The sequence below is a fragment of the Gracilinanus agilis genome, chromosome 2 (assembly GCF_016433145.1).
Source record: "Gracilinanus agilis isolate LMUSP501 chromosome 2, AgileGrace, whole genome shotgun sequence".
Taxonomy (NCBI): Eukaryota; Metazoa; Chordata; class Mammalia; order Didelphimorphia; family Didelphidae; genus Gracilinanus; species Gracilinanus agilis.
The window spans coordinates 159,979,699-160,003,413 of record NC_058131.1 but is presented as its reverse complement, the minus strand read 5'-3'; the positions used below and the strand labels follow the sequence as shown (position 1 = coordinate 160,003,413).

Below are 23,715 nucleotides of genomic sequence, written 5' to 3'. Positions count from 1 at the left end.
GCGAGAGGAGAGAAGGTGCTATAAAGATGCCTCGGGAGTAGTGGGATCCCGAGCGGGCGATGGGTTCAGGAGCCATTGGGAGAGTGGGGGCAGGTACCTCAGGGGGAGTAAGAAGTGGAGGCCAGGAAGCAGGACCTATACTCCAGCAGTCATTTCCTCTCCAGCCAGAGAACAATGGCTCAAAACAAGGGTGATACCCCACCCCCCTACCACCATCCGTTCCCACCCCTCCCCTAGTGCACGCTTTTTCTTAGGTTGAGCCAATGGAAAGATTGAATCAATGAAGCCCCTGGATCTCTTCTGCCCAGGGCTCCAGACCTTCCTTCCCTTCTACTGGAGCCAGTCCTAAACTCACCTGGACCCTGGGGGACCCTGCTAGGGAGATCTGGTGCGGTGACGGCCTGGCTCCGCCTTCCCTTTCCTGTCCCCATGTTTTTCCAGATCATCCCACAGTGGAGGTCTTGCCGATGCCCCCAGAGGGCTGCGGAGCCCCTGGCTTCGCTGGTATGTGCTTTCTGCCCCCTGCCTGGCCAAGCTCCATCGGACTCTGGACTCTGCGGCTGCTGGGGCAGAGCCGCTTGACCACCGCTTTATTCTCTTTCCTCCTCCTCTTCCTCACTCCCCCAGGGCTCTGCCACTGATCCTGTTCCCGAGATCCCAGCTGCATGGAACGGCTGCAGAAGGTAGGTGGCAGGGTGGGGACTCCATCAGGCCCTGTCCCAGCTCCCAGGGAAGGGAGAAGGGGGAGGGAGGGAGTACATTAGGGGGAGGAGGGGAACAGGCTCAGGACCAGGTTTCACCAGCCTACCCGCTCCACCACTTGGACAATCGTGCCACCTGGTGGTGGTCCGTGCTCTAGTGTCCCAGTTCTAACTTCCCTACCTTTAGAATTCACGTTTAGTGGGGAGACGGGGGTGGGGGGTATCTCGAGGAGAAGGTGACCCGCTCCCGTCCCCCACCCACACCCACACCTCCCCTCATCCGGGCCCTTTCCCCAGACCTCTGTTCACCCATGTCTCCCACTTCCCAGCAACCGCTCACCTCCCCTGGGAGCGTGAGCTCCTCCCGAGGCTCCAGTGTGCCTGGCTCTCCCTCCAGCATTGTGGTGAGTACCCAGCCCCCAGCCCTGGTCCTCGGCCCGGCTAGGTGTGTGTCTGGGGGGAGGTTGGTCGAGGGGCTAAGAAGTAGGTTAGGTGCCCAGGGAGTTTCCAGCCTCTCCGGGGCCAGGAAGCTGAGCGAGACTCGGTGTGGGCTGCCAGGGCTGCCATGTCTGCCTCGGGGTGAGGAGACTCGGGTGTCCTGGGTAACCAGGCCGGGCCTGTCTTGTCTCTTTCCAGGCCAAGATGGACAATCAGGTACTGGGCTACAAGGATCTGGCGGCCATCCCCAAGGACAAGGCCATCCTGGACATTGAACGGCCAGATTTGATGATCTACGAGCCACACTTTACCTACTCCCTCCTGGACCACGTGGAGTTGCCCCGAAGCAGAGAGGTAAGTGTCTGTGTGTCTGTGTCTGTATGTCTATGTGTCTATATCTGTGTGTTTGTGTCTGTCTGTGTGTCTGTATCTATATGTCTGTATGTATCTGTGTGTCTGTGTCTATATGTCTAAGTGTCTGTCTGTGTCTGTGTCTGTATCTGTGTTTATGTCTGTCTGTGTGTCTATATCTATATGTCTGTCTGTCTGTATCTATATGTCTGTGTATCTGTGTCTGTGTCTGTCTGTCTGTATCTATATGTCTGTGTGTCTGTGTCGGTATGTCTAAGTGTCTGTCTGTGTCTGTATCTGTGTATATGTTTCTGTGTCTGTCTGTGTGTCTATATCTATATGTCTGTGTGTCTGTATCTGTGTCTGTATCTATATGTCTGTGTGTATGTATCTGTGTTTCTGTGTCTGTATGTCTATGTGTCTGTCTGTGTCCGTGTCTGTGTGTCTGTGTCTGTATCTGTGTCTATGTGTCTGTATATCTGTATCTGTGTCTGTGTCTGTCTGTGTGTCTGTATCTGTGTTTCTGTGTCTGTATGTCTATGTGTCTGTGTCCGTGTCTGTATCTGTGTCTATGTATCTGTATATCTGTATCTGTGTCTATGTTTGTCTGTGTGTCTGTATCTATATGTCTGTATCTGTGTATCTGTGTCTGTATGTCTATGTGTCTGTCTGTGTCTGTGTCTTTGTGTCTGTCAGTGTGCTTGTGCCAATATATCTATATCTGTGTGTCTGTGTCTGTATCTATATGTCTGTATCTATGTGTCTATGTCAGTGTATCTGTGTCTGTTTCTGTCTGTGTGTCTGTGTGTCTGTGTCTGTGTGCCTGTGTCAGTGCATCTGTGTCTGTCTGTCTGTGTCTATATGCCTGTATCTGTGTGTCTGTGTGTCTGTGTGCCTGTATCTGTGTGCCTGTGTCAGTGCATCTGTGTCTGTGTGCCTGTGCCTGTGTGTCTGTGTGTCTGTGTGTCTGTGTGTCTGTGTGTCTGTGTGTCTGTGTCTATGTGCCTGTATCTGTGTGTCTGTGTCTGTGTGTGTCCATGTCTGTGTGTCTGTGCCTAGAAGTACTCTTTTGGGAGAAAGAACAAAAAAGGAATAATAGCTAGCCTTTATAGAGAGCTTTCAGGTTTGTAAAGCACTTTGCATGTTATCTCATTTGATCCTACAACAACCTAAGGTAGATGGTCTTTTGATCCCCATTTCACAGATGAGGAAACCAAGGCTAAGAGGTTAAAGAACTTGCCAAGAGTCTCACAGCCAGTAAGTGTTGGAGACCACATTTGAACTCGGTTCTGGCTGACTATGAGTCAAGCATTTTATCTTCTTCCACACCTGGCTTAGCTGCCTCTAAAAAGGGGGGAGGGTGTAGAAATAAACTCTAATTGTAATTTTTGTCTAGGTAGGGGAAAGATTCAAGATGATGAGAAATGAGAAGTGTGTCCAGGGAACTTCCATGGGGAAGCTCTGCCGCTTCCTCGGCTCCCTACCTGGCCTGCCTGGGGCCTTCTGGGCCTGACCCTCCTCACCTGGGAAATGAAAGGGTTGAACTAGATCTCCCCACAGTTACCACTGGGTCTGGATCCGTGATCCTATAATCCCGTATAATCACTATTTACGAGTATATAATAATAGTAGTTTAACATTACTCCTAGGGGCAGCTAGGAGCAGTGGATAGAGCCCCCCAGCCGGGCGTCAGGAAGAACTGAGTTCCAATGTGACCTCAGACACTTACTGCCTGGGTGATCCTAGACAAGTCACTTAATCCTGTTGGACTCAGTTTCCTCATCTGTGAAATGAGCTGGAAAAGGAAATGGCCGACCACTCCAGTATCTTTGCTAAAAAAAAACAAACAAACAAACAAACCCAAGTGGGGATATAAAAAAAGGGCCAGACACAACTGAAATGACTGAACAACCAATATGGGTTTAAATCATACATTTTACCTTTAGATCGTACTTCAGTTACTTGGTTATTCAGACCACAGACGTAAAGAGAATGCTGGGCTAGAAGGGGTCTCGAGTCACTTAGTCCAACCCCCTTCATTTTATAGAAAAAAAAAAAACAAATGTGCAGAGAAGGAAGTGGCTTGTCCACAGCCGTAGAACCAGTTATTAGAAGAACTGGAACCAGAACTCAAGCACTGTGGATAGAGCACTTGATTTGTGGTCAGGAAGACCTGAATTCAAAACTGGCCTCAGACACTTGTTAGAGGTATGACCTTGGGCAAGTCCCTTAAACCTGTCTGCCTCAGCCTCCTCATCTGCAAAATGGGAATAATAATGGCATCTACTTCTCAAGACTGTGATAAAGATCAAAGGAGAGAATCACTGACCAGTGCTTGGCACCTAGGAAATTCAATATAAAAGTTAGCTCTTATTCGTTACTAGCTATGAGATCAAAAAAAACAGAATGGTAATGTGTACCTATAAGTCATTTCCATGAGATCCCAGTGGTAAAGCGCTCAGCATAGGGTCTGGCACTTGATGCTGAACAAATGTTTCCTTCCTGCCTTTCCCTTGATCATCCCATTGACCCCATGGGGGAGGCTGAGCAGTTATGATGACCATTGGGGAAATTCAGAGATTGAGGCACAGGGAAGTTCGGCAGGCAAACTGCTAATTAAGGCGGGAGAATTAGGCCTGAGGACTCCGTTGTCTGGGCCAGGCGCCTGGGGAGGCAGGAAGGCCTGCCTTCGGGAAGTATGTAGCCTCGCTGGGGAGGCAAGATTCAGGTGCCTGAGAAAAATAGCTAACCAAGACTTATTTATCAGGGAGGGCTGTGGGTGCTCAGGGAGGGCTGTGGGGTGCTCAGGGAGGGCTGTGGGGTGCTCAGGGAGGGCTGTGGGTGCTCAGGGAGGGCTGTGGGTGCTCAGGGAGGGCTGTGGGGTGCTCAGGGAGGGCTGTGGGCTGCTCAGGGAGGGCTGTGGGCTGCTCAGGGAGGGCTGTGGGTGCTCAGGGAGGGCTGTGGGTGCTGAGGGAGGGCTGTGGGTGCTGAGGGAGGGCTGTGGGGTGCTCAGGGAGGGCTATGGGGTGCTCAGGGAGGGCTATGGGGTGCTCAGGGAGGGCTAGCGCCTCCGGGGTGAGGGCTGGCTGAGCCCTTGTCAGGGCTGCTCACCCACCTTTGCTGTCCACCCGGCACCCGGCTCTCACCTGTGGCTCCAAGAAGCCGTCGAGGGCCCAGAGCCCACATCCCAGGAAACCACCCTGGCGGACGGGCCACACTGTCAGGGAGCTAATGGGGGAGGGCCGTGTCCACCTCTAGCACACAAAGACTTTCCCCAGCAGAATGGGCAGAGGAGAACGATTTGGTGGAGAGAGGCTGCCGGGAGGGCTTAGAGCTTGGTTAGACGTGGAAGATGTCCCAGTCATGCACTGCATCCTGGGACTTGCCACTGGACTCTGTGATGATAACTCTGGCGGAGAGACTAGATGCAACTCTGCCTCCCTTAAATCCACTTCATGCAACAAGGAAAATATCACCTTTTGATGTTGTCGGACCTTTTTGAAAACAAAAAACAAACAATAATTTATTTGTTTTTTGTTGTTTTTTTTTTAAACCCTTAACTTCTGTGTATTGGCTCCTAGGTGGAAGAGTGGTAAGGGTGGGCAATGGGGGTCAAGTGACTTGCCCAGGGTCACACAGCTGGGAAGTGTCTGAGGCCGGCTTTGAACCCAGGACCTCCCGTCTCTAGGCCTGACTCTCAATCCACTGAGCTACCCAGCTGCCCCAAACAATAATTTAGAAGGGCAGCTAGGTGACACAGTGGATAGAGCACCAGGTCTTGAGTTGGGAGGTCTTGGGTTCAAATCTGACCGCAGATGAGTCCTAGCTGTGTGACTCTGGGCAAGTCCCTAAACACCATTTGTCTAGCTCTGGTCTTAGAATTGTTATCAGGACAGAAGGTAGGAGGGTTTGTTTGTTTGCTTGCTTGCTTTAAGGCAGGTAAGTGACTTAATGAATAGAGTACCAAACCTTGAATTCACATTTGACCTCTGATACTTACTAGCTATGTGGCCTCCAGGCAAGTTGCTTCATTCTGTTTGCCTCAGTTTCCTCATCTAGAAAATGAGTGGAGAAGGAAATGGCAAACAACTCTAGTATCTTTACCAAGAAAACCCCAAATGGGATCATGAAGAGTTGGTCATGACTAAAAATGACTGAATTATTTAGATAAGATACTCTGAGGGTAGCTGAGTAGCTCAGTGGATAGAAAGTCAGGCCTGAAGGTGGAAGGTTCTGGGTTCAAATATAGCCTCAGACACTTTCTAGCTATGTGACGCTGGGCAAGTCACTTAACCCCCATTGCCTAGCCCTTACTGCTCTTCTGCCTTAGAACCAATACTTAGTATAGATTTTAAGACAGAAGGTAAGGAGAAAGAATAGAAAAAGGTATTCTGGCTAGGGCAGGGTGACTGGAGCTTTGTCCTAGGGCTCCAAATTTAGAAGGAACTGACAGCACTTGCAGAGTCCCTCGGAGGCATAGAAACAACAGCATTTGCCACTTAGCAAGAAAGTGGAGTTAAAATAGGAAGCTACCAGATGGCAGCTGGGGTGAGTTTCCTCCCACCCCACCTCTGCCTTGCCTTTTTGCATTGTGACAGGGTATTGGGGTCTCTGTCTCTCTGTCCCAAGGTAGCCTCTACCTCCCCCTCCCCAACTAAGATTCTGCTTCATGTTGCTTGTCCTTGTTAGTTACAGCCGTGTCCTGATGCCCATCTGCCTTAATTAATCAATCAATAAACATTTATTAAGCACCAACTAGGAGCCTAGAATTGTGCTAAGCACCTTACAAGGACTCCTTGTCGCCAGGAACAGACTATAAATATTCAGGTGAGAGTCCTTGTCTTTGCTAAAAATCATTGCGGCATCAATAGAGGCAAGTGTACGTTCTTCCATCTCATGCAGCAAGTTACTAACTCACCTCTGGAAAGACGCTATAGCGTTCTCCAAAGCCAAAAGGGAGAACAAGTCTATCCCCTCACTCATCGTCCCAGTGTCCCAGATTCCTCCTGGGACCCAGGGCTGCAGCTGGGCTGCTAAGTCTCTTCAGGGAGAATTCAGGATAAGGAAAACTAGGGGGGAAGATAGGGGTTCACCATGATTGCAGATTTCTTCCCCCCTGCCCCAAGGTCCTTCCTAGAGAAACACTCTAGGAATAGCTCTAGACATAATTAACTGCCCAAGGAAAGATAGATTATAAAGGGCTGGTTGTGGCTCAGGAAGACTTCCTGGAGGAGGGAGCCCTGGAAGGATGTAGGCAGAGAGAAAAAGGATCTGGTTAGAAAGAAATGTGTGGATGGATGGAGTACAATTTGTTTAGGGAAAAAGAGAATCCTGGTCATTTGAATGGAGCTGCCTGTAGGTGAGGTAGGGGAAAATCAAAGTTATAAACTGAGGCCAGACTAGGAAGAGCTTTGAATACTAGTCAAAGGAATTTGGAATTTTCCCTTATGTTTTTTGTTGATCTTATCTCCCTTATTAAACTGTAATGCTCAAAGGCAAGGACTGTGTCTACTCCTTCAGGATGCTATCTGTACCACAGATGCCTTTAAAGGCTTGTTGAATAAACAATGGAACATGGAAGCCAAAAACAATAAAACAAATGCAGTTGTAGTTAGGCAGCTAGGTGGCGCAGTGGATAGTGCCAGGGTTGGAATCTGGAAGATTCTTCTTCATGAGTTCAAATCCAGCCTCAGGCACTTACTTAGCTGTGTGTTAAGGCAAGTGGCTTAACCCTCTTTGCCTCAGTTTCCTCAGCTGCCAAATGAGCTAGAGAAGGAAATGTTAACCCAATTGCCTAAGTCCTTACCATTCTTCTGCCTTGAAACACATATTTAGAAGCAATTCAAAGACAGAAGGGGAAAGAAGGAAGGAAGGAAGGAGAGAAAGAAGGAAAGAAGGAAAAAGAAAGAAAAGTGAGACAATTCCTGTTCCCAAAGGGCTCACCCTCTAATTGAGGGAGACTGTACATATTAAAGGGCAGATAAGGGAGATAGTGGGACCCCCCCCCTCACTAGAGAGCTTCAACAAGTGAAGGCCAGATGACTATTGGCCAGAGAAATTCTATTGTTCGGGTATAGGTTAGACCAGATGCTCCCTGAAGTCCCTTTTGACTCGTATCTCTGAGTTAAGAAATGAATGTCTACATGACAGATAGAATGGTACAAAGATGGACATAGGAATGTGTGACTGGCACATGCTGCTAGGTGGCACATGATTAGAATGCTGTACTTGGAGTCAAGAAAACTTGATTTCAAATCCTGCCTCAGTCACTCAGTAGCTGTGTTACCCTGGGCAAATCACTTAGCCTTTGTCTGCCTTAGTTTTTTCATCTGTAAAATGGGGATAATAGTAGAATCTACCTCCCATGGTTGTTGTTAGGATCAAATCAAATGTTTATAAAGTAATTTATAAGCCTTAAAATGCTATAGAAATCCTGGTTATTATTTTTATTTTAAAATAGTCATAGAAGAGATAGAGTAAAATAGAAAAAAAGTTTGTCTAAGGCTGAGTTTTTAAACTTCTCAGCAGTCTGAGAAGTCTATGTACCCTTTCCCAGAATTTTTTTTTTAATAATTGAAAGAAATGACAAATTTCAGTTAGAGATGAATGAAAACAAAGGTGTAATTTTTTTTCCCCATCCAAGTTCATGGCTAAAATTTGTCCATAGGCCTGAGGTTCAGAACCCTTCATCTCAGGAGAACAAGGAATAGATACAATACTCAAAGGAATGGAGATGAGAATTTGGGCAATCCAGGAAGGACGAGTGCTAGTGTCAGCTCTTGAATCAATAAGGAATAAGTGTTTATTGTCTATTATGTGCCACCCATCTCTAATTTATCTCCTTGTGTCTTCACAGCGCTCCCTGTCACCCAAATCTGTATCTCCCCCACCATCCCCAGAGGTGAGTCTGTTGTCCCTCCTACCTATACCAGATACACAGCCTTTTCTACATCCTCCCTCCATTCTGCCATGCTGAGGATGTTAGTTTCATCTTGGCACCTCACCCCCATTCTCTAGAGACCATTGATGGGACAGTCATAGGACCAAGAGTCTTCCTTATGTGGGAACACTAGTTAGATCTCATGGTATCACTGGCCAGTTCTCTGTCTATATCAGTGATTCCCAAAGTGGGCGCCACCGCCCCCTGGTGGGTGCTGCAGCGATCCAGGGAGGCAGTGATGGCCACAGGTACATTTATCTTTCCTATTAATTGCTATTAAAATTTTTTAAAAATAAATTTCCAGGGGGCTAAGTAATATTTTTTCTGGAAAGGGGGCAGTAGGCCAAAAAAGTTTGGGAACCACTAGTCTATATAATCCAAGGAACACATTCATGACTCGGTCTAGTAGCTACCCTGGTCTGAATCTCCTGAGGTCTCTCAGTCATCATGACTTTATCTTGACCTTCCAGAGCAGATAGAGTAGGGCTATTGGAGGGGAGAGAGGGGGAAGACTTGGGAGCTGTGGAAGGCAAGAGAGGTAAAGTGGAAGGAGCCACAAATAGGTCTACATTGATCCATTCTTCTCTTGCCCAGGTGGTATGGCCAGAAAGCAGGTCTCCAGGGACTGTGTCTCAGACTCCGGCACCCAGGACTAGTGGGACTCCCCGGAGCAGCCTTCCTCACTTCCATCGACCTGGTAGGTTTCATTACCATCACCGACGCTTCCTTTCCCCTAGACCTGACTTTTCCTGACACGAGACACCCTAAGCATGACCCCCTTTCCTTAAAAAACAAGATGATGGATCTGGATGGGATAGCCTGTGTAGAGAAGGTTGGGAAAATTCCTATAATGCTAAGCTCACTAGGGGGTAGTTCCTGAGAGTGATGAGCCAAATTTTTACCCTCCCATCCAGAAAATACTCAAAGTGCAGGTTAACACCATCGCCGTCCCCTTCCCTAACAAATGACCAGTTCTCTCTTTGAAGTTGTCCATTTGTGCCCAAGACCCGAGGAATTCCCTGCCCAAATGCTTATTTTCCCCCTTCCACTTGGCTTTTGTTTTTTTCTCACCTAGTTGCCTCAGCCCTTCCACCTCGGCGTGCCCTGATTTTCATTCTATTTTACTTCTTTTTCATAGAGACCACTCGTGCAGAGTTGAACATTTACAAAAAACCACCCATCTACAAGCAGAGAGGTAAGACTTCCTCCATATCCTCTCCCCCCTTTTCTGTTAGGCTTGTAGGGGACGTGTGCATTAAGGGGTAATGAGATGGAGGAAGGACTAGGAAGCAGGATGTTGTGAAGGGAACTTGGGCAGAGGGTAGGGTGGATAGTAGACAAAAAGGGGAAAGAGTTTGACTACGTGCTAATTGTCTACATTGTTCTTGGCCTTACAGAGTCTGTGGGAACGAGTCCACAGAGCAAACACCCCATTGAGGACCTCATCATCGAGTCATCCAAGTTTCCAGCAGCCCAGCCCCCGGACCCCAACCAGCCGGCCAAGATAGAAACTGACTATTGGCCATGCCCGCCATCTCTGGCTGTTGTGGGTATGAGGGGTAGGGGCTGGGAAACTTCAGCGATCTCACTCACAAATCCCTTGTGAATCAATAATATTAATTGGTTCTAAGGCAAAAGAGTGGTAAGGGCAAGGCAATGAGGGGATTAAGTGACTTGCCCAGGATCACACAGCTAGGAAGTGTCTAAGGTCAAATTTGAACCCAGGACCTGGCTCTCAATCCACTGAGCCACCTAGCTGCCCCTATTTCCACTTTTTAAAATGTACGTTTTATTTATGCCTTTTGTTTTTATATATCTTCTAGGCATACTTTTCCTCCCCAGCTCCCCCATAATGGAACCTTTGTAAGACATTACTGATACGTGAATCACATCTGACATTGCATACAGTATCTCAAGGATGATAGTGCCCCCACTCCCCAACTCTATGAGGAGGAAGGAAATGTGTTTCATAATCTCTTCTCCAGATTTTTGGCCTCTGTAGTCCTCTTCCCCAAAACCCAATGCTTCCCACCTTTTCTTTTTTTTAAATTGGTACCTTCTTTCTTAGAATCAATGCTAAGTATCAGTTCTAAAGTAGAAGAGCAGTAAAGGTTAGGTAATGGGGGTTAAATGACTTGCTCAGGGTCACACAGCTAGGAAATGTCTGAGGTAAGATTTAAACCCAGAACCTCCTGACTCCAGACTACTTAGGAGCCCCTTTCCCACCTCTTCTTAAGACTGTTCTGATTGCCATAGCCTCCTAAATTCTATTAGTCTGTGCCATTCGTTTGACTTTTGCCATACCCTGTTGTATGTTCTTAGGTTAGGTACCTTGTTGCCAGAAATAGACTAGGAGCTCTCTGAGGGCAGTGACTGGGTCTTGTATCTTTTTACCATCTCCCATAATGCTCAGAACAATCTGTAGCATATTGTTGGTGCTCCAGTAAACTTGGTTGAGTGACTAATTGATGCACCTGACTCCCACATTTTCTGTTTTTCAAATAATTGATTGAATGGTTGATTCCATTTGAAAGTTTACTCTATGCCCTGTGTTTCTATACTGGAATAATTTCCCCACATATATAATCCATAAGAATATATGTAATATACTCTTCCTCACCTGAACAAAGAAAGAACAGTGAAAGCAAACCAGCCAACATTCTGCTCTATTTTCCAGAGACAGAATGGAGAAAGCGGAAGGCATCTCGGAGAGGAGCAGAAGAGGAGGAGGAGGAGGAGGAAGATGATGACTCAGGGGAAGACATCAAGGCTCTCAGGGAGCGGCAGAGAGAGGAACTCAGTAAGGTAGCATCCCACTTGTTCCTGGGCCTCAGGTCCATCTTTTCCCTTAAACCCAGCGGCAGCTCCCATCTGGTCTTATCCTGAAAAAGTAGCCCTATTAAAATGTGTGAGGAAGACATTTTCCTGCCCAATGTTACATAATTTTCCTTGGGGCAAGGAATGCCCTAAAAATACTGCCTGGACTCAGTATATTTTTTTCTGAAAAGGAGGTTGAAGGAAAAAAAAAGATGTTTGGACAGAATCATAGATAGCATGGGACTATAAGTGCCAGGGCAACAGCATCCTGACCATTTGAGGGGATAAAGGATTGTGCAGAGAGAAGACACAATCACAGGTCTGGATTGGGGCTAGAAGGGTTGGAAGGCACAGAAACACAATCTGAGGTTCCTCCAAGGGCACAATCCAATTAAATTTGATGAGCATATATTAAGCACCTGCTGTGTAGAAGACAGCAGCGCAACTACTTAGGATTTAGAAACAAAAAACCAGAAATCACCTGGGCCCTCCAGAAGCTTGTGGTGTGTGCTAAGAAAGGTAGGAAGGGAGCTATCATATGTACACAAGTAAGCAAATGCAGTGTAATTGTTTTCTCTTTAATATAATTTTATTTTATAAACATTTTTTCATGGTTACATGATTCATTTTCTCTCCCTCCTTTCTTCCCTTCTCCCCTTACCGGAGCTGACAAATGATTCCACTGGGTTATACATGTGTTATCATTCAGAACCCATTTCCGTATTATTCATTTTTGTAATAATCTTTTAAAACCCAAACCCCGAAACCTATACCCATATAAACAAGTGATAAATCATGTGTTTTCTTCTGGATTTCTACTCCAACAATTCTTTCTTTAGAGGTGGATAGCAAATGCATTATTTAAAGAGGGGAACGTATTAATAATCGTGGAGTACAGGACAGGGATCAGGAAAGACCTAGTATGAGAGTGGGCACAAAACTGGGTTTTGAAGGAACATAGGGATTTTACAGGGCTGAATTGAAGAGGATGGAGTACATGGAGGACAACTGAGACAATGGCATAAGGGTGGGAGATGGGCACAAAGAACTCTGCTTCTGTTCTCTGGCTCATGGTTGAGGATAACAACAGAAAAGGAAGCAAAGATATGAGGTCCTTCTATTAGCCAGAGCAGAGTCTACACCCTATCCTCACAGAGGTCCAAACTGTGATGCAAGAGATCGTAGAACAAAAACAAGAAAGTATATAGAATATCCTGTCTATGCCCAGCATGGCACCTACTGGACCTCCATATCTATTCCTTCTGGAAATGAGACAAAGGAATCTCAAGCATCAGGATCCACCTACAGTTTTCCTCTTCCAGGTCACCTCCAACTTGGGGAAGATGATCCTGAAGGAAGAGATGGAAAAGTCCTTACCCATTCGTAGGAAAACCCGCTCCCTGCCCGACCGAACACCCTTTCATACTTGTAAGTTTTTTGAGGGAACCCTAGATTCCAAGTCACCCCCTCTGCAGTGGGGACCAGAATCAATAGACCAATACTTACTATGGTATTTGTACTAGGAGTCTGTCCTTTCGCACTTCAGCAATAGGACTCAGTGCTATTAAGTACTTAAGATGGTGTACCTAATGTGGTTAGGTACTATTGAACATACAGGAGAAGAAGAAAAGTTGCTGTGCCTGGTCTTCAGAAAGTCATTCTTAGGGACAGTTAGGTGGCACAGTCAATAGAGTACCAGGTCTGGGGCTGGGAGGACCTAGTTCAAATATGACCTCAGGTACTTCCTAGCTGTGCGATCCTAGGAACCAATTAATAAATAATAAAATAGCTAGAATTTATATAGTCTTTAAGGTTTGCAAAATGCTTAACCTAAAAAGGAGGTAAGTGCTATTACTGTTTTCAGTTTACAAATTTTAAAAAAACTGAGGCAAAGAGAGGTTAAGTGATTTGCCTAGAGTGAAATAGCCTTCAGCATTTATTTATTACTTTATTTTGAACTTTTAGATATCTTTTGTATTTGGATCACCCTTATTTATAAATATCCTCCTTCTGGCCTCCCTCCAGGGAACCATCCCTGGTAATAAAGAATATACATTTTTTTTAAAATTCAGTAAAACTAATTGATCAACTGAGCCTGGCAGTATATGTAATGTTCCGTTCTCACGTTCTCAGCCCCCTTCGTTTGCTAAGAAGGAAGTCACATTTTTTCCAACTCTTTGTGTGTGTGTGTGTGTGTTTGGCCAAACTCAAAAAATATTTGTTTACTGTACACATGAACTGTGTTGGGTGCTGGGAAAAATACAGAGGTAAGACATAGCCCCTAACAAAATCCTCCATCTGACTCTAACCCAAGCCATTCCATCTCTCTCTCTCTGCCTAACCCCTCCCAAATCTTTGTCCAAATGGGACCTCTAATTCTTCCATCCTTCAGGACTTCCTCAGATTATTACACATTTTCTGACTTCACTTTCCTTCTTTTTGAAGTCTTGACCAGTGTTAGTTTTAAAATTAATATTCAATGCCTCCAAAGTATGATATTTATAAGGATTTATTAAAACGCAGGGAAAGAGTCCCAACTCACCCTTCACCATGCTGCCTCCTGTCCAAAAACCCCTTCATCACGCCAAAACACACATTACAATACAGCCTGCGAAAACCAATGGTGAAAGGGAGTTTGGGTAATGTAGTTTGAAGGGGTACAAGGTCTTTTCAACTTTACATTAATGTGTTAGTGGAAATTTGGGGTTCATTTGAGCCTTAAATATTTAGATATATGACATAAACTTCCTGTGGACGTTTAGGGGACTTTGAAACTATTTCCCACGATTCAACAGGTTTCCTGTCTTACATGGTAAAGTGAGCCGACGTAAAGCATAGCTTAAATAGAGAGGACTTGATTGGGTCATGCTCTTTGGTAAGAGGCAGCCAGGTGGGCAGAAGGTATGGCGGGCGATTTGAATTAGATCTTAGCAGGTGCGTGTCTTTCTTAATTTTACCAATATGGATATAAATAAAATATTAATACCTTTGGCTATATTGATCTATATCCATTTTAATCATAACACCAGTTCAATTCTATTGTCTTCCATTCTCCAAACTGTGCTTCCTTCTCCATTCCCACAAGTTCCCATCTCAGCTGAGAAAATAGGAAGCATTTGCTGTGAGCTCCTTCTTCTCATCTCTTCAGTTTAAAATCTCTCAACATCTCTCCTCTTTTACTCCAATCTCTGATAATAAGGTAACTGTCCCTATCCATCAAGGCCAATCCTTCTCCTTCCATGTGTCCTTCGTCCTTTCCCCTTCTGTATGATTGTCCTCTCAACAGTACTCCCTTTTTCTCTCTACTCTTCAGTCTTTCTTTATTTACTAGTTCCTCCTTTGCTGCCTATAAACATGTATAAGATTCCCCAATCATTAAAAAATCTTTAATAGATTCTTTAGTAGATAAACTTCTACCTTCCAGTAGACCATATTAGTAAACTCAATGTCCCCAGATCTAATGACTTCCCTCCCTTTTTTAGCCAAACTCCTAGAAAAAGTTGTCTATCCTCATTGCTTCCACTTTTCTCACTTGCTAAACAATCCTTTGCAAGCTAGCTTCTTATTTCATTACTAACTGAAATTGCTCTCACCAAAGTCATCAATGTTATTTTATTCGTCAAATCTGATGTTTTTTGCTGTTGTTTTTTCTCAGTCTCCATCCTTCTTGACATTTAAGCAGCATTTAATACTATTGACCACTCCTCCTGAATTCTTCTCTGAATTTTTGTGGCTACTTTCTCTCAGTTCTCTTCCACATTTAAAGATTCTTTATCATCCTTTTTTTTTTCTTTTGAAAAACGTCTGTACATTTTCAGTAACATGTAGAAACAATTCTTGAAAATTGTTTTCCAACACCTTACGATTCAGGTTTTCTCCCTCCTTCCCTTCCCCAGGTGGCAGTCTGATGTTGGTATTCTCATGCAATACATGCTTCCATATTGTTCATATCATGATTGAGGACATACATCATATATATAATAAAATTCTCATGAAGGAAATAAAGTGGAAGATGCAATGTCTTGATCTGCACCCAGACTGCCAACAGTTCCTTCCTTGGCTATGGAATAACATTTTCATCATAAGTCCCCTGTGGCTATCTTGGAAACCTACCTTGCTGATAATGGCTTAGTCCTTCAAAGTTAATCATTGTAGAATATTTCTGTTACTATATACATTGTTCTCCTGGTGTTGTTCACTTCACTTTGCATCAGTTCATATAAGTCTTTCTAGGTTTTTCTGAACTCATCTTGTTCATCATTTTGTTTTGACACAATAGTATTCTATTAGAACTATATATCACAACTTGTTCATCCATTCCCCAAGTGACACACAATCCCTCAGTTTCCAATTCTTTGCCAGTATAAGAAGAACTGCTAATATTACTTTGGTACTGATAGGTCTTCTTCCCTTATCCCTCATCTCTGGGATATAGACCCAATACTGGTATTACTGGGTCAAAGTATATGCATAGTTTTGTTGCCCTTTGAGCCTGGCTCCATATTGCTCTCCAGAATAGTTGCATCAGTTCCACTAACAGTGCATTAGTGTCCCAATTTCCCCATATCTTCTCCTACATTTATTATTTTTCTTTTTCAGCATGTTAGCTAATCTGATCAGTGTGAGGTGCAATCTTTAAATTTTTGCATCCATTTTATACTATACCCCCCAACTATGGATGTATCTCTAGCCTCTGGCTCTCTTCTCTTCCATCAGACAGTCAATTAGCATTTATTAAGCATGAACTATATGCCATGCACTGATGATATAAATAAAAGAATAAAGAAAGACAATTTCTGCCCTCATGGAACTTATATTCTTTTTTTTAATTTTACTTTCTGTCTAGTAATAACGCTAAAACAGAAGAGTATAGATTAGACAAACAGGGCAAAGTGACTTGCCCAGGATCACCCAGCTGGAAGTATCTGAAGCCAAATTTGAACCCAAGTCTTCCTGACCCCAGACCTGGTCCTCTTTATACACTGAGCCACCTAGATATCCCCTTGTGGTTTATATTCGAATGGGAGAGGACAACATTTAAAAGGAGGCCAAAAAGCAAAGAGGATGAGAGAAGGGTATTCTGTCTCTGGAGCCTGGCAGAAGTGCTGGAGAGGAATGAGACATGAATGGCCTAGATGCTCTCCTTAAATGAAAGTTCTAGGAAAAGCCATCCCATCAGAGGGAGAGGCTTCCAGGGTAGAAAGTGCTTCCAATGTGTAGATTCCATGGCTAAAAGGAAGCTTCAAGATGAAGAAATGGGGAACAGTAGAGGAAGTCTGATATGCAGATAACTTGATTGTTGGTTTTTTAACCAATTACATGTAATAACAAATTTCCACACAATTTTCCTAAATTATATGATCAAATTTGTCTCCCTTCCTCCCTTCCCTGGGGATGTATTATCATTATGCAGATAACTTGTATATTTCAGTCTGTCTCTTAAAAGCCAGTATGGAATCACCACTACCTATTAGATATTTCAAATTGGATGCCTCATCAACATCTCAAACTGACATACCTTATCACTAAGTTCCCTCAATCCTTTCCTCTTCCAAACTTTCCTATTTCTTTTAAGAGTATTACTATATTCCCAACCTCAACATTATTCTCATTTTCTCATTCTTACTTATCTCATATTCATAATTAGTTGTCAAATCTTGCCCTTTCTATCTCTACAGTATCTCACCCATTTTTTTCTCACCACTCACAAGTATACAGTACCCTAATTCAGACTTTTATTACCTCTCACCTGAACTATTCAGTAGTATCCTAGTTGATCTCCTTAAATCTCTCTCCACTCCAATCTATCTTCTACTTCACTGCTGGCATGATTTTCCATAAGCACAGATCTAATTCTGCAATTCCCCTACTCAAAATAAACTCCATGGGTTCCCTTTAAAAAAAAAATTCTTACCTAAAATTCTTATCAGTTGGTCAATTCAATTATTCCTCTCCTCAAGGAGCTTATTGTTTAAAAAAAGATTTTTTTTTCCAAATGAAAATCCACTTTCAATCCCTCCCCCTCTCCCCTTCCATTGAGAAAGAAAAACAAAACTTATATAAATAGATATAGTTGAGCAAAACAAATTTCTATAATAGTCACGTCCAAAAAAAGGCATTTTCCCATTTACACTCTGAGTCCATCACCTATCAGGAAATAGGAAGCATGTTTCTTAAGAAGTTCTCTAGAATTATAACTGGTCATTGCATTGATCAATGGTCCTAGCCTTGCATGGTTGTTTGTCTTTACAATCTTGCTATCATTGTATAAATTGTTCTCCTTGTCCTGTTCCCTTTACATTGCATCAGGTAATACAATTATCTTGGGTTTCTCTGAAACCATTCCTTTATCTTTTCTTACAGAACTTTAGTGTTTCAACCCATTTGTATACCATAACTTGTTTGACCATCCTCCAAATGATATCTGGGAACACCTTCAATTTCTAATTCTTTGCCACTGCAAAAGAGCTTCTTTAAAATATTTTATGAATATAGACCCTTTCCCTCTACCTCTGATCTCTTTGAGGCATAGTTATAGGTATAGACCTAGTAGTGGTATCATTGGATTCAAAAGTATTGCATAGTTTAATAGTTTTTAGAACATATATCCAAATTGCTTTGTAGAATAACTGAACCAGTTCATATCTCTACCAACTATTTATTAATGCACCTATTTTTCCACAGCACCTCCTGCATTTGTCATTTTCTATTTTTGTCAACTTAGCTTAGGGTGTGAAATGGAATTTCAGAATTATTTGAATTTGCATTTCTCTAATTACTTACACTTTCCCTTGAGATTCTTGATCTTTTGTTTGTCCATGTTGGATTTTTAAAATTTTTTTTAGGTCTATAATATAATACTTTGGTAGTTGGGTTGGAATGGAATGCAATAAGTAGATTAATTGAGTTAGCATTGTCATTTGGAGTATTTCTTCATAGCACTATTAATAGATTGGATTTCTTCCTCTACAAACTGCCCGTTCATATCTTTTGATTATTTGTCACTTGAAGAATGGATGAGTTTCCTAAATATCTTAGAAATGAGACCTATGGCAGAGATACTTGCTGCAAAGCCCTTCCACCCATCTATTTACCTACCTCTCTTCTGCTTTTAGTTGCATTGATTTTGTCTGTGCAAAAACTTTAAATTTATGTAATCAAAATGGTCCATTTTATTCCCTTTGATCCTTTCTATCTCATTTGCTTATGATCTTCTGCCTTTACCATAGACCTGACATTTTCTTCTTTGCACCTTAAATTTATTTATGATGTCACACTTCATATCTATCTAAATCATGTGCTCATTTAGAACTTATCTTGATATGCATTGTGAGATATTAGTCTAAATCTAGTTTCTGACAGAATGATTTCCGTTTTCCCCAAGTTTTTATTAAAAAGTGAGTTCTTACCCCAGCAGCTGGGACCTCTGGATTTGGGAGGCTGTGCTTGCTGGCCTCTGTATATTTTATGCCAAATATGTTCCACTGATCAACCTCTCTAGTTCTTAACCAGTACCAAAGTGTTTTGATGATCATGGCTATCGTTTAAGATCTAACAATGCTAGGCCTTTTCCTACCCACATTATTTTCCTTGAGAGACTTGACCTTTTGTTCCTCCAGATGAATTAGACTATAATTTTTTCTAGTTAAGTAATGCTCTTTTTTGATTGCTATGGCACAAAATAAATTAATTAAGGCAGCATTGTCATTTTTATTATGTCGGTTCAGCCTACCCAGGATCAATGAATATTTCTCCAATTATTTAGATCTGTATTTATTCATGTAAAAAGGTTTTTAGTAGTTGTGTGCATATACTTCCTATATGGGCGTGGGCAGGTAGGCTCCTGAATATTTAATATTTGATAGTTATTTTAAATGGAATTTTTCTATCTTTCTCTTCCCATTGGACTTGGTTGATAATATATGGAAATTCTGATTATTTTTACAGGTTTATTTTGTATCCTACAACTTTGCTGAAGTTGTTTCAATTTTGGTTTTTTGTGTTTTTGTGTTTTTTTTTTGTTTTTAGACAAGTCTTCAGAGTTCTCTATGTAAACTATCATATCATATTCAAAAAGTGATCATTTTATTTGGTCTCAGATACTTCCTAGCTGTGTGACCCTAGACAAGTCACTTAACCCCCAATGCCTAGGCCTTACCACTCTTCTGCCTTGGAACCAATACATAGTATTGGTTCTAAGATGGAAGGTAAGGGTTTAAAAAAAAAAAAAAGGCCATCATTTTGTTTCCTTTTTGCATATACTTATTCCCTCACTTTCTTTTTCTTGTCTTCTTATTATAGCTAACTTTTCTAGCATTGTGTTGAATAGTAATGATAGGGGATAGCCTTGCTTTACCCCTCCCTTTATTAGAAAGTTCTCTAGTTTATCCCTATCACAGATAATGCTGGCTCTTGGTTTTAGACAGATACTATTTATTATATTAAGGAAAAATCCACTTATTTCTGTGCTTCCTAATGTTTTAAAGAACAAGATGAAAACACAGATAACCATAATATTCAGTGTTACATGACAAATAAATTAGATGGGGCAAAACAAAGAAAGAAGTACCAAGGAGAAGCTTTAAAAGATATATAAGGGAGCAGCTGGGTAGCTCAGTGGATTGAGAGTCAGGCCTAGAGACGGGAGGTCCTGGGTTCAAATCTGGCCTCAGACACTTCTCAGCTGTGTGACCCTGGGCAAGTCACTTGACCCCCATTGCCCACCCTTACCACTCTTCCACCTAGGAGTCAATACACAGAATTTAAGGGTTTAAAAAAAATAAAACAAAAGATAGATAAGAATTCAGTGGGCAAAGATGAGAGGAAAGACATTCCAGGCAGAGGGGGCAGCCTTAGCAAAGGCAAGAGAATTCATTGTGGTTGAGGAAGGAAGAGGGGACTGGTGCTCACAGTGAATTGCAGCTTGGGAGTAGGGAATAGTGAGGAGCAAAACAAGATAAAGCTGGATGGATACCATAGCACCAGGTAAGGCTCCAAGGCCAGGCAATGAACTTTGAATTAAATAAGAATTGAACAAGAATCCAACTTTATAGCGCAAGATGAAGTAACAACATTTATTAAGCTCTTTCTGTGGAGGTTTGATACGTATAAGTAAGGCTGTAGATTTGAACATTTTTATTTAATTAATTAATTTAGAATATTTTTCCATGGTTACATGATTCATGTTCTTTCCTTCCCCTCCTCCCACCCTCCTCCCGTAGCCAACGAGCAATTCCTAAGTTAGGCTATAGGGAGAAGATGGAATTTGAGCTAGATCTAGAAAGGCAAGAGGGATTTAGAGAAGTAAAGGGGAACAGGACAGGTATCCCAGACATTCCTCAATGGGATGAAGTGGGGGGACATGGTAAATAAGAGATATAAGCCAAAAGAGGCTTCCTCCAATTCCGACCCCCTAAATGGCAGTTTTATGGCTTCTTATTCTCTTCCAGCCTTGCATGCAGGAACATCCAAGTCTTCCTCACTCCCAGCCTATGGCCGGACCACTCTCAGCCGGGTAAGCCCCAAGATATGGAAGTTAGGAAATAGGAGAATGAGTAAGGGATCCCTCTCTACTCAGGCACTTGGGGGCAGGGGAAATCTCCCTTATTCTGAGTAAGCATGAGAAACAGTCCCAGATTCTCCTCTGACCCCACTGTGTCCTTTCCAGCTACAGTCCACAGAATTCAGTCCATCAGGGAGTGAAGCAGGAAGTCCAGGTGAGCAAAGGAGGAAGGACCCTGGCCATTGGGGAGGGAGGCGTAGGCAGACCCCTTCAGATGCCTATGCAATCACTAACTTCCCTTTCAGAAGAAAAGTTGTGGTAAAATGGGGATGGGGGATGGAAGGTGGGGGAACCTGGGTCAAGGGAAAGGTCCACAGGGCCTTCCTGGTCCTAGGGATCCCTCTGAACGATGGCTCTTTTCTCCCACAGGCCTTCAGGTGAGTGGTCTCCGAAGGAGAGCCTTCCCTGCCAGGAATCTGGAATTCCCCGGATGTGTCAGCTGGGAGGTGGGAGGGAACGAGGGGCTGAAGAGCTGACTGATAAAGAGGAGAAAAGCCCAGGGTAGGGCTGGGGAAGTCTCTGGCTCATGGCGGCTTTGGTCCCCCGCAGAATGGAGAGGGCCAGAGGGGGAGGATGGACCGGGGAAACTCTCTGCCTTGTGTGCTGGAGCAGAAGGTGAGGGGCAGAGCCAGGGACCCTCTGGGCCTGGAGGGTCGGGGGATTGTCAGTGGGGAATAAGGTGATCAGGAATGGGGGGAGGGGCCGGGTACAAGCTGGGCTAGACCTGGAGCTGGCTAAGGGAAAGACAACAGGGGAGATGGGTGGACATGATGGGGAAATGGCATGAGCCCCCATAATACCCTGAAAATGATAAGAGGTTCTGGGGCTTTGGGGACTTTGAGTTTACAAGAGAGTCTTAAGAACCCACGAGTCTGTCTCCCTCTCCCCCAACCTCCAGCAGATTTATCCTTATGAGATGCTGGTGGTGACCAACAAGGGACGTTCCAAGCTGCCTCCAGGTGTGGACAGGATGAGGCTTGAGGTATGTAGGACCAGACCTGGTGGTAGGCACTGGGCACCGGGTGGGGGGAAGGTTGCCCAGGGGTCCTGCTGGGCCCGAGTTCTGTCAACCCAGCTAGTTGGCAAGGAGGGAAGGAGGGTCTCTGATAAATCTGTTTGTACGCCATCCCTGAAGATGTCCTTGTGTGGTCTCTCCTTATAGAGACACCTGTCCGCAGAAGACTTCTCAAGGGTGTTTGCCATGTCTCCTGAGGAATTTGGCAAGCTGGCTCTGTGGAAACGCAATGAACTCAAGAAGAAGGCCTCCCTCTTCTGACCGCCCTTGCCCTCTCTTTGACCCAGCCCCAAACACCTGCTTCAGGGCTTTGGACATAGGAGTTGTGGGATCCCAAAGTACCTTCTTTCCCTGCTGAGTGGGAGCAACCAGCTCTTAGGGAAGTGGCGGGGTGGGGTGAAGAAGAGGTCGTCGACGCTGTACCCTAGGGCAGAGAGGAAGAGGATGGGAAGGCTAGGACCTGTACGGGTCATGGGCCTAGGGACCAGAGACTTCCTCTCACCTACTGATGGTTCTAGGATGACCCCCACCTCCCTTTATCACTCCAGCTTTCCCACCATGCAAGGCAGACCCAAGCTCTCTGGTACAAAAAGGGGTCACGTTTGCCCTGGTGGAGGGCCCTGGCCCTGCTCCCACTTCCACATCCGGGTATCAAAGGTGTAACATTTGCCCAAATCAGGTACTAAGAGGTAAACTAAGAGAAGTGAGGGGGAGGGATGGAAGAACAGAGAAAGCAGAAGGCAAATTCGGATGACGCCAGGATTCTTAATGTGGTGTCTCAAGCGTTCTCCAGACTCTGATTACCCCCCTTCCACCGGGACTCCCTTAGAGGCTGCTGGAGTTCTAACCCCAAGCTGAGGAGCTTTCTTCCAGCTCAGTCTGTTCCTTTCCCCACTACCCCAAGTTCTGGAGCTTCATATCATAGACCTTTGGCTTCCCTTGATGCCCTGGGCTAGCCGGGGATAGATACTCTGAACACAACCTCTCACTCCATCAGCAGCCTCAAGTCAAAGCCTGATAGAATTCTGGTTTCCAGCACCAACCAGGCCACTGGGGACAAGCACCAAGGAGGTTTCCAATGTCCCTGCTCCCAGGCCTCTTACACCCACCCACTCATCCCACATTGAGCTCTTAAAGAATGTAATTTATTGGGGCACCCCCTAGCTGCTCTCCCCACCTAATCCTCCACGTCCTCCCCACCCTCATGACCCCCCTACACAACACTCCTTGCTTCCCATCTCTACAAATATATATATATATGTATATATCTTTTTTTTTCTGCTCAGGCTTGGGCTCTCTTCCTCCCCAGATTGTGGCATCCTTGACCACTCTCTGTATGTGATCATGTTGGGGGTGGTGGAGGGAGAGGAGAGACGGAACTCTGATTGGAATTAAATGACTGGATCTGGCCCCCAGGTCTACTAGTTCTTTATGGGGTGTCAATGTCTGGGGAAATGAGAAAGGCAGGAAGTATGTGCACTATGATAGGGGTACATTCCCATCAATGCCAGGACCTTTTTTTTTTTAAACCCTTACCTTCCATCTTAGAATCAATATTGTGTTCCAAGGCAGAAAGAATGGTAAGGGCTAGACAATAGTGATTTACCCAGGGTCAAATATCGAGGAAGTTCCAGGACCTCTTTTTGTTTTTCAAAGCTTTTTGGTCATGTCCAACTCTTCATGACCCCATTTGGAGTTTTCTTGGCAAAGACACTGGAGTAGTTTGCCATTGCCCTCTCCAGCTTATTTTACAGATGAGGAAACAGAGGCAAACAGGTTTAAGTGACTTGGTCAGGGTCACCCAGCTAAGAAGTGTCTGAGGCCAGATTTGAAGTCAGGAAGATGTCTTCTTAACTCATGATGGAGCATCAGAGACCTGGGAGTATATGCA

The 23,715-nt window shown here is 44.3% G+C and overlaps 1 protein-coding gene across 8 annotated transcripts in view; it reads left to right on the top strand.

Annotated features, from left to right (window-relative positions):
- Positions 1-23,234, top strand: part of DMTN (dematin actin binding protein) — a 45,485-nt gene extending 22,251 nt beyond the window's left edge. The window contains exons 1-16 of one of the 8 annotated variants that reach the window (XM_044663510.1): positions 325-504; positions 628-683; positions 1,031-1,105; positions 1,338-1,493; positions 8,347-8,391; positions 9,025-9,127; positions 9,569-9,625; positions 9,828-9,980; positions 11,108-11,235; positions 12,570-12,675; positions 20,697-20,761; positions 20,915-20,963; positions 21,179-21,186; positions 21,359-21,424; positions 21,708-21,791; positions 21,972-23,234. In XM_044663510.1, coding sequence (XP_044519445.1) covers positions 666-683; positions 1,031-1,105; positions 1,338-1,493; positions 8,347-8,391; positions 9,025-9,127; positions 9,569-9,625; positions 9,828-9,980; positions 11,108-11,235; positions 12,570-12,675; positions 20,697-20,761; positions 20,915-20,963; positions 21,179-21,186; positions 21,359-21,424; positions 21,708-21,791; positions 21,972-22,085 — 1,227 coding nt within the window. In that variant the 5' untranslated portion in view covers positions 325-504; positions 628-665 and the 3' untranslated portion in view covers positions 22,086-23,234. Of the gene's footprint in view, positions 1-324; positions 505-627; positions 684-1,030; positions 1,106-1,337; positions 1,494-8,346; positions 8,392-9,024; positions 9,128-9,568; positions 9,626-9,827; positions 9,981-11,107; positions 11,236-12,569; positions 12,676-20,696; positions 20,762-20,914; positions 20,964-21,178; positions 21,187-21,358; positions 21,425-21,707; positions 21,792-21,971 lie in introns of those variants that run through there. The other 7 variants (XM_044663511.1, XM_044663509.1, XM_044663515.1 and 4 more) reach the window with 7 other exon arrangements.
- The last annotated feature ends 481 nt before the right edge of the window (positions 23,235-23,715 follow it).